Source organism: Meleagris gallopavo, chromosome 21, assembly GCF_905368555.1.
Source record: "Meleagris gallopavo chromosome 21, MGAL_WU_HG_1.1, whole genome shotgun sequence".
NCBI lineage: Eukaryota > Metazoa > Chordata > Aves > Galliformes > Phasianidae > Meleagris > Meleagris gallopavo.
The window spans coordinates 6,019,873-6,030,212 of NC_139424.1; the positions used below are offsets into that span (position 1 = coordinate 6,019,873).

General features: G+C 46.7%; 1 protein-coding gene across 1 annotated transcript in view; it reads left to right on the top strand.

Moving 5' to 3' along the window:
• The window catches only part of TAOK1 (TAO kinase 1), a 56,240-nt gene extending 46,142 nt beyond the window's left edge, over positions 1-10,098 (top strand). The window contains exons 18-20 of the mRNA XM_085241152.1: positions 1,851-2,063; positions 3,137-3,319; positions 7,042-10,098. Of these exons, the coding sequence (XP_085097278.1) occupies positions 1,851-2,063; positions 3,137-3,319; positions 7,042-7,503 (858 nt within the window). The 3' untranslated portion in view covers positions 7,504-10,098. The remainder of the gene's footprint in view (positions 1-1,850; positions 2,064-3,136; positions 3,320-7,041) is intronic.
• The last annotated feature ends 242 nt before the right edge of the window (positions 10,099-10,340 follow it).

The window sequence follows — 10,340 nt, forward strand, 5'->3', positions numbered from 1 at the left end:
GCGATTAGCAGAGGATTTCAGGCTTGAGCTGTCAATCCAGCACCTCCTGTGTAGAGTTGCACAGAATTTGCCCTTCAGTAAAAACTGCTCTGTTATTATTTTGAGTGTTTTAATTGTGATGAAAACCCCCTCTTGCTGGTGTTTCACAACACCGGGTCAAAATGATCTTGTCAGAAGGCAGCCTGGAAATCTTACCCCTCCCTTCTGTTTCCTGTTGTTGAAGCCTTTGGGTTGGAAGGCTGTAAACAGCCTGGTGGTGTCCAAGTGAAACTTCATGGAATGTGAGGACAAAACAGTTTGCTGATGTTTGCTGTGGTCCTTGGTGGGAACGTGTAAGCACCTGTAGACACTTCCTTGAGAGGAAGGGAGAGAGCTCCTTAAAGGCCTTTAGGAGGGGAATAACTTACTGTGAATTTAGAAAGGGTAAAAGTGATATTTTCCTCTCCATTATATATGTTTTGTTTGAATGAAGCCTGTCTCTGTCTTGTTTTCTGCATCCATTTGACAAGGTGGGCTTGTTGGTTTATACAACAAAACTGACGTCTGAATTGGGCTGGTTGTGTTTGGTCCCAGTGGATCTTTCTGTGTAGCTGCAGGTGCTGTGTTTATCACCTGCCCTGCTGAGCCCTGAGTGAGTTCCAGGAGCAGTCAGTGCAGGGGCTGACAAGAGATGTACACATGTACCTGCAGTGCTCCTCCAGTTTATTCAGGGACAGAAATCTGCTCCTGTGCTGTTTCTGCTCCAAGTGCACTAGGATTTGACCGTGGTGTGAATGGACTAGACTGTGTACTGACTGTGCTGATGTGGTTGGTTTGATTTGTTTGTTTTTGTGCTTTGTTTTGTTTGTCTTACCATGGGGAATGTGACTATCAGTTGGTTCACCACCACCATTCATCACTCCTGAATTTGTTTTGGTTTAGTTAGAAGTATCCCTGCCAGTCCTCCTGCAGGGAACTCCTTCCTTTTCAGGGCCTCAGTGCATTTGGCAGATGCTATCCCTTTCAGGCTGCTCTGGAGGCAGGTAGAGTAGATGGAAGAAAGACAGAAAGAATGTATCCAAGGGCACACAGCTAAGTCAGGTTCAGATACTTTGTCCTAGATTGATGTCTCTCAGCCCCATGTGCAATAACAAAGTTGTATCTCTGCACAGTACTGAGGTTCAGCAAGCACGAAAGGAAAACTCAGCCTCTGTTGGGACTGGGGAGTTGTGTTGTTCAATAGGCTAGCACAACATCAGTGCTGATGGTGGTGTATATCTTCAGGTGTTTAATCTTTCCCAGCCATTTTTGAGTATCTTTATGAAAACCAGATTCTTAATAATCGAGTCAGAACACATCCAATCTTCATCAAATTCCCGAAGGAAAAAGCATTTCTCTTTTTTCCTGTCCCTTCCCATGCACCAGATCTGCTTCTTTGCATGACATCAAGTGCCATTCATATATACGTGCCATATAAGCACAGTCACGTGTAAGTATGGCTTTTGGTGCTAATTAATATTAGTCCTGTCCCTCAAGAATTTTTCTTGAAAAGCAACAGCCAGGACTGGATCCAGTCCAGTGACAAATGTGAGGCTCTTTGTGCGGAGACAGCTGTATTTAGGCTGGAGCTTTGTTATAAAAGTGTCTCTATTGTAATTGTTTTGCACAGTGGCAGTGTCAAAGCAGCTGCAGCAGTAGTCATTGCCTCTTGTATATTTTGCTTCCCTCCTTGCACTGTAGATGTTATTATACATTTGTGGATTCTTGAACTCATATCCTTAATGTAATCCTAAATATCCATTTGAATGGATATTTCTCCCATTTGAAACATGCTGTTTTTTTCTTTGTTTGTGTCCCCTCCATCTTTCCAGTCAAAAGAACTACAGATAAAGAAGCAGTTTCAGGATACATGCAAGATCCAAACCAGACAGTACAAAGCACTGAGAAACCATCTGCTGGAGACCACGCCAAAGAGTGAACATAAAGCTGTCCTCAAACGGCTCAAGGAGGAGCAGACCCGGAAGCTGGCTATCCTGGCTGAGCAGTACGATCACAGCATTAATGAAATGCTCTCTACACAAGCTGTGAGTCGCCTCCGAGGGACCCAGGGTTCCTCAGCCAAATAGGGATGTTTGCATTTTAAGCAGTCTGTATCCTGACAGCAGGCTATCTGCTTCCTTGCTACACACGCCGTACCCAGCACAGTCATTCCTCTGTGTTTAAAATCTGCATTCAAATACAGAGGAAAGAGGTATTATTCCCATCAGGCAGGTTGAAGCTGAAGCTTTTGTTGAAGGGATGCAAAGTGATGCATCTGTGTGGCTGAAAGACTGCTTTTGCATGAAGTCTGACAGCATGAACGTCCCTGTTAGAGCATCATTAAATAATATGCAACTTGCTATTTTAAGTCATTTAGGTTTTGATTTATCAGTGATACCAACCAAAGCATGTCCCACTGGTGGAAAATGCTCAGTGAGTCATGGAGGAGTTCAGAGGTTTGACTGTAAATCTGCAGTTATGTTAAAAGTGCTCTGAAAGTTCTGTTAGCCCTTCTTCAAGGAATGACCATGTGAGCAATGCTTTGAGTCCTTGGTACAACTGAACGTGCAGTTTTCTTTGCACTTCATGCATATCGTGTCCTGCTTATCGCTCTGCACAGATTTGACACTGACACAGCAGGGTAGCTGGCCTGATTTATGTGAGGGAAGTTAAAAGTTCAGTGTTAAAACCGATTTTAGATTTATGTCATTTTTTTGCCCTACGTCCTGCATTGGCAGGAATGCAAACTTAAGTCTCCTGCACACAGGAAATTTGTTAATCCAGCTGAACAGAGCAAGAGACCTTTTCTTTGCCTTTAGGAAAACAGGAGAGCTGTGAACGTTAGCACCTACAGCAGTCTGTTCTCTGCAGTACGGATCGTGGTTCCTGAGGCACCACTGCTCATCAGCGTCACTTGCATCAGCACTGTGGGCTCACTGTCACCAGTCTTTGTCACTATAGGTTCTCTGTTTGGTGAAACCAAGTACGATAGAGACCAATTGTATTGCCAAGAAAACAAAAGTCCCATCCCATTCTCTCCCTCTCCCTGCAGTCCTCCCCCAGAGTGTCATGAGTGGTTACCCCATAGTGAAACGTCTCTATTGTCTGCCTTTCCCAGCTGCGTTTGGATGAAGCACAGGAAGCAGAGTGCCAGGTTCTGAAGATGCAGCTGCAGCAAGAATTGGAGCTGCTGAATGCATATCAGAGTAAAATCAAGATGCAGGCAGAAGCCCAGCATGACCGGGAGCTGCGTGATCTTGAACAGAGGGTATCCCTCCGTCGGGCCCTCCTTGAGCAGAAGGTAAAATGGGCGTGTGAGCACCCTTAGCACAGTCTGTCTTTCAGCACTGTACCTATGAAAATACAGAGAAATTGCTTTTGTCCTGCTGTGTAGATAAACGCACAGATCATTTGGATATTTGCCTCTCTGGGATAATGGCTCAGTGACACAGACTAAACTTTCTGCCAGCTCAGCCGTCCTCTGTGAGCAGATTCTGGCTTTCTGGCTGGGGCAGAGCTGCTCGAAGCATGCCAGAGCCAGAGGGAGCTGTGCCTCCCTGGGCAGAAGGGAAAGCAAATGATTCTTTTTGTCTCTGAGCTGCAAGTCAACATCCTCAGTTCACAGAGGACAGACGTAATGACCTAAAGTGAAGGTGTGGCTTTTTTTGAAGTTTGCATGGTATTAGCAGTAGGTATCTGGGGGAAAGAAAAAAGGATGGACTTGTGATTTGAGACTCTGTTTTCTGGTAATGTGATTTTTTTTTTTACTGCAGCTCTGCTCTTTGTCAGTGTGGAGACCAAGCTACAGTTTCCCCATGAAATGCCACATGTTATAGAAAGGCTGCTGTCAGCAGCACTGCCCTTAGCAAATGGCTGTAGCCAAGACTCACAAGCATGGGCAACCTGCTACTCCCTAGATTTCAATTTGAGTTGGCTATTGCATGTGTTGAGGTGCTCCTTGTTGAAGCATGCTTTTCTACATGGTTCCAGATGCATGGGGTTTGTAGAAGTGCATGCACAAACCAGAGGAAGGAAAATGCAGCAGTCAGTGAAAGGAAATACGCAGTCAGCCTTCCTGCTGTGAATTTTCCCCCTTTTGATTTGCTCTGAGCCTTCACCATTCACACAGCAGTTCTTAGTTTCGATGCTGATTGGTGATTATTAAATTATGGCAATTACTCTGTGGCCTCGAGGTTCTTTGCACTTAAATCCTCCCAGAGGCCAACAGATGGATACTTGGCTGGCAGAAGGCCCTGTTGGAATAAAGCTGCTCCACCTCATGGTCAGCAGAGGAACATCTCCAAGAAGGCAGAGCTGTGCTTTGGTCTCCTGCAAGTAGCTGAATCTCTGGAAGAAACTGAATTTGTGCATACGGGGTTCCTATGTGGCACCCACATGTGGGGTAATCGTATCTATATCCCATCTCTAGTTCTGCTCCTGTCCCAGCCCTGCTTCAAAGTGTATGTTGGGCTGGGTGTGCATTGCCCTCTGGTGGTATCAACTGAAGGGAGCTCTGGAGGAAGCGTGCCACAGCAAGCCAAGCTCCTCGTGTGCAGGATCAGCACTGCACGTGGTGTTGTACTGAAAGCTGAGCCCAAGAAATTTGCATCAATCTATGACTGTGTTCTGTAAGTCTCTCAGTGCAGATGAGGATCAAAGTCTGTGCATAGAAGGCCCGTGCAAACTGACTGGCATCAGTGATAGGAAGCTTAGCAATGCTAAGTGCAGAGGAGAAGAGGAAGCAGTAGCAACAAGGTCTAGCATATTTTTTTTCTTTTTTGTGCCCTGTGTGCCTTAGAATAGTGAAAAACTGCATGGTCCTTCAGCTTCCATAGATGGGAAGCCTTTATTTAGCCATATGAATGCTAACGTGTTGATGCTGATACAATCATGGACCAATGGTGAGACAGTTGCTGGAATTACAGCAACTTAGTGGCAGCTCAAGGGAGGACACCTGGGTGCAAATGTGGATGCATCTTCCTTTTGAAAGGATATCCTTTGCAGGAAAGGGTATTCTGACTTTGTAAGAGGTTGGAGTTGCTGGTGCTCTGGTGCAGGTTGCTCAGCGGTGTCACCTGGTATTTGTGTGCCTCTGCTAACTGAAGCTGTCTGGCAACCAGAGCAAGGGCACGTATGTGCACAGGATGAATGTCTGGCTTTCTGTGCATAAACACATATGCAGCCTGTGGCAAAGTCAGTCCCCGATGTTCAACAATAAGCCGGATTTCCAGAAGTGATCTTGTGCATAGGATTCTGCTTCCTTCTCAGCACAGCGCTCTTTATTTTTGATGGTGCCCATCACCATAGTAACTCAGCAGAGCATGCATGTCTGACGTGGGCTCAGGAGGGAGTAACCAGCCCCTTCCATGCACAATTTTTAAGTGCCAGTGACTGAGGCTCTGTACAAGTTACACCCTGGTGCTGTGCTGTTTGTATTGCAGCAGTACTGAGCTTGTCCCAGGAGGGTCTTTAAAAGACTTTAGATTTACTCATTTCCTTCACGTGTGCCTCCGACACCTCATCTTCAGAGTCCTGTGTCCTGAGGTCGTTTCTAAGTGATGTCATTTTCACGCAGGGTGTCAGGCATGCCTGTCTGTGCAGCTTGGTTGCACAAAGTCCCATTTGTTTTGCTGGCACAAAGACTGAGAGCTGTGTGCAGCCAGACATGCTGGAGAGCTGCAGTTCTGAAAGAGAATGGGATTCCACTTAGATAAATTGCAGCGTTTGAAAGAGCTAACATTAGAGAAGGCAGCTTCTTCCTCTTCTGCCATTTGCAGGCCTGCTGAGTGCTGCATGGCTTTCAGCAAGAGTTAGCTAGGCTGCTCTGCAGAGATCCAGTGCCACTCACCTAGCGGCAAGAAACAGGCGAGCGGGTAAGGCTGCTTCTGAGAGCCTGAAATGGCTCAGGAGATGACTCACATGGGAGCAGATTGTTTCCTAAACTCCAGATGAAATCACTTTGCATATTCCCTGACTAAGGCAAGAGGGTGCTTACCAGTACAACGCTCTGCCCAGTGCCTTCAGCACAGACCGAGGTGTCGCCTCTTAGCTGCGTCACCACTGACAGCGGATGCTAGGGAGCTATGCTGAAAGTCTTGGCTACTGCTTTTTACCCTTCTGGACTTCTTCACTGAGGCCAAATGTTGCTTTTTCAGTGCCGGCAAGAAGATAACAAAGCGATTCTTTGCTTTTCCACCTGACTGCAAAGATTTCAATGAGAAAGGCTTCTGGCCCTGTCTGAGGGATGCTGGGGGGCCGTGGCTCCATGTTACCAGCACTCAGAGAGCTGATCCCAGTTCCCCTACCAAAATACTGTTGGAAACTGATTTGGAACAGTGTTGCAGGGACAAAATTGGAGTTGCCAGCATGCATATCATCTAGCTGATAATCTGCCACACGCCGCAAACATCGCTGCCTGCTTTCTTCAGCCACGCACACTGGAAAAGGTAGCAGAGTAACAGGACCAATTTAGGAAATGGATAGATAACAGGTGGTAAATGAGAGATGGGAAAATCTGACCAATGAACATTTGAGAGGAAACTGAATGTGGGCTAATATGTTGGCTCCTGGAGAAAAGAGCAAGTGTCATCACCAGATTCAGCTACAAGCAGTGCAGGTCACATTAAGCAGTGCTGGCAGGTGTTTGTAGATACTGTGCTTGGCTGTATTTAAAGGTGTTTTCCCAGTAGGTTTCTATGGAAGCTGTACTCTCATAAGATTGGCCTATGTCAAGTTGTTAGTATCACTGCAAACTTGGGATTCACATCCCTGAAAAGCTCTGTATTCACGAGGGAACAGGAAGTGAGACACTCCAGCTGGTGCTCACCGTGCTCTGCTCCATGGGGCTTATCCTTTTGCACTAGGAACAGTCTGTTGGTGGACATGTGAGCTGGATCCTATCTCCTGCAGAAACACGTGGAGAAGATTTGCCATTAGCTTGGTGTTCAGGGTCCTTCAGAAACTTGAGGCCGTGCCCGTGGAGGAGCCCTGTTGCTACAGACTCTCTTCTTTTTTTCTTCCCAGATTGAGGAGGAGATGCTGGCGTTGCAGAACGAGCGTACCGAGCGGATACGAAGCCTGCTGGAGCGTCAAGCTCGCGAGATCGAAGCCTTTGACTCAGAAAGCATGAGGCTAGGTTTTAGTAATATGGTTCTTTCTAATCTCTCCCCCGAGGCGTTCAGCCACAGCTACCCGGGAGCTTCTGGCTGGTCCCACAATCCTACTGGGGGTGCAGGACCTCACTGGGGTCATCCCATGGGTGGCCCACCGCAAGCTTGGGGCCATCCAATGCAAGGTGGACCCCAGCCATGGGGTCACCCCTCGGGGCCCATGCAGGGGGTACCTCGAGGTAGTGCGATAGGGGTCCGCAACAGCCCCCAGGCTCTGAGGCGGACAGCTTCTGGGGGACGGACGGAACAGGGCATGAGCAGGAGCACAAGTGTTACTTCACAAATATCCAATGGTTCACACATGTCTTATACATAACTTAAACAATAACTGAGGGTGGCAATTCCACTGGAGCTGTCTGCCAACAGAAACTGCCTACAGACACCAGCCCAGCAGCCTCCTCAGTGCGGTGCTGACGTGTGGAAGCTGGGTGCACATGGAATATTGTATTCATTTTGTAAAGCATTACGTTTTGTGTTTACTAACTGGGATGTCATAGTATTTGGCTGCAGGGTTTGGGGGGGTGGTTTTTTGTTGTTGGTTTATTTTGTTTGTTTGTTTTTTTGTTTGTTGGTTTTGTTTTTGTTTTACTTTTTGGAGGGGTCTCGGGAGGGCGTCTGAGAAATATATGCAATTAGTCAGAAGAGTTGGCTGGTGGTCATCACACTGACAGGACAGAAGGGCCTCAGGCTGCCCACGTCACACCATCCGTAGGAAGTCTGAGGGAGAACAGAGACCTCCTCCCATGTCCATAAATTTCCAATTCCCACCCTGCAAAAACCAGGCAAGCTGCCTTTTAAACCAACATCCAGGGGAGGAACAGCTGGATCTTCTGTTCCGTTTTTATTTGTCATTATAGAGGAAATATTTCTAGGGTATCGCCTCTGCCAGGAGGCATTTTCAAAGACTTGTAGGTGAGGAAGAAGGGTCAGAAGAGAGGCCAGGAGACACCGGGGCTCAGCAGGGCCCTTCTACCCAAGTGCCGGCTCCGTGTTGTGTCAGAAGTGAAGTTCTCTCAGAAGGCAGTGGTCGGCTTCCCGAGAACTCTGTAGGTAAACCTGTTTGGAGGGAACAGGCTAGAAATGTTAGAAGTTGTATTCCTGCTTTAGCACTCCCTGACTGTGCTGCTGGTAGCTCAGGCGAGGTTGGGCAGAGGAGTGTAAGTAATGCACTTGTACAGCTAATACTGTGACATCTCATCTTAGCTAAGCATCAGAATAATTCTTGGAGCCCAGCGTAGTCCTTTTTGCTCCATTCAGAAACGTTAGATTTTCAGCCAATCAGTCTCAAATGCCAGAGGTGTTTTGAAGGATGCCATAGTCACAAAATGCCATTGATCGGGTTTTTCATTGTTACACTACATCCACCAATTTATTACCTTTTTGGCTTGTTGCAATTTCCTGTTTACATGTAGAGTGTAGCCAACTGTTGAAATGTTTAGTTGCCACAGTGTACCAGGAGGAGCTGAGCCAATGACTCTTCCCAGCTGATGACTAACCCACATCACCACTGTAGATCTTGCTGCATGTGAGGCTCCTTTTTATTATTTTTGTTGCTGCAATACTTTACAACTCTTACAGTCCCTTGAGATGCTGTGATCGTTTGGCAGCATATCACGCCATGCAAGAAGGCACTACTTCCAGAGGCTCGTTGGAGCTGCTGTACTACTGAAAGGAAGCGAAGGAGGTCGTGGAAATCAATACAGTGATAAAAGGTCAGGGAGTCTAATGAAGCGAGGGGCTTTGTGGCACAGTGTCATCCCTTAGTGCTGGGAACTGGAGATGCTGCCGTGCTCTTGTGCCAGTGCCCAAGCAGGCTGGGGCAGCCAGCACTGTGGGGTTAGGAGGAGTGCAGGTTTGGCTCGAGGCAAAGCTTTCTGTCTTGGGGACTGACTAGCCAGGGTTCTTTGTAAATGTTTTTCCTTGCACACTAATCATCTTGAAGAAAACACTAGCTGCTAACTCTAGGATTTGCCTTTAATATGTTTATAGGGCTCAAAAGCAAGGTTTTCCGAATGTGTTTGTCCACGTGACATATTTATATAGTCAATACTCCGGTCTCTCGCTGCTGTTCAGTACTCTCAGCAGGGCGACGTTCTTTCGTTAGCTAAATTAACGTCCACTCCCAAGCCTGAACACTCCGCCTGTGTCCAGTGAATCCCACTGGGGCTTTTAGCATCTTGACGTAGCATATCACTCAGATGGAATACCCAAACTACCTAAAGATGTTTGGGCAGCCCCTTAGTGAGGAGCCTTGTAGTCCAAACAGCTCCCAGGAGTGGTCCCAAGGAAGTGACCGTTGCCCCCTGCGGACAGAGGTGACTATGAATTGTCCTATCCCTTCCTCTGCTCTGTTTCCATGTGGAGTTGGATGTTTTGGGGTCACTCTTTTGCATTGCAATATTGATTTGAAAAAAAAAAAAAAATGCAGCAAAACAGGTTTAGGTTTAGAAAGAAGGGAGAAAAGGAAAAGAAAAAAAGAAAAAAAAAAAACAAACCAAAAAGAATGGAAAGGCCAACCTCCCCCAAACTATATTGGCATTTACCATGTGAGTGTGGAGTGTGTGTCCAGAGCATGGTGCTAACACGAGGGCGTGAAGCTCAGCTCCTCTATCGCCAGCAGCAGCAGTGGGACAGGCTGTGCCCGCAGGTTCGTTCTTTTGCTTCTGTTATGGTTTGAATTTGGTCGAGTCTCTGGCTTAAATTGAGCTACTTCCACAGAATTCTCTCAACCCATCTCTTTGTGTAATGTCGAGCATGACTGAATGCTGAATCCAAATGATGGCTATCCCGTATTGGCTTTTTTTGTATTCAAAAAGAATTGTGTAGTAACCATTTTTACATGTATATCATGTGCAGACCTGGACTATTCCAACAAGTTAATATTTTAATTAAAATAGTTTGCAAAAACTGATTCAGATCAACTGGTCTAAATGTGTGTGTCCCTGCGTGTGCCTGGGGGAAGGAGGCTGCCCTAAAAAGCCTGAGCTGAAGGGAAAGCAGTGCTGTGCAGCATGGCCAGAGAGGCAGGTTGTGCACTGGAGGTGTGTGAGATGCATGAACAGCTCAGAAATCCGCTAAAGAGACGCAAACAATTTCTGAATCAGTTTGCAAACTCTGTTTTTAAACTTAAGATCAGTGGTTCCAGATGGCACT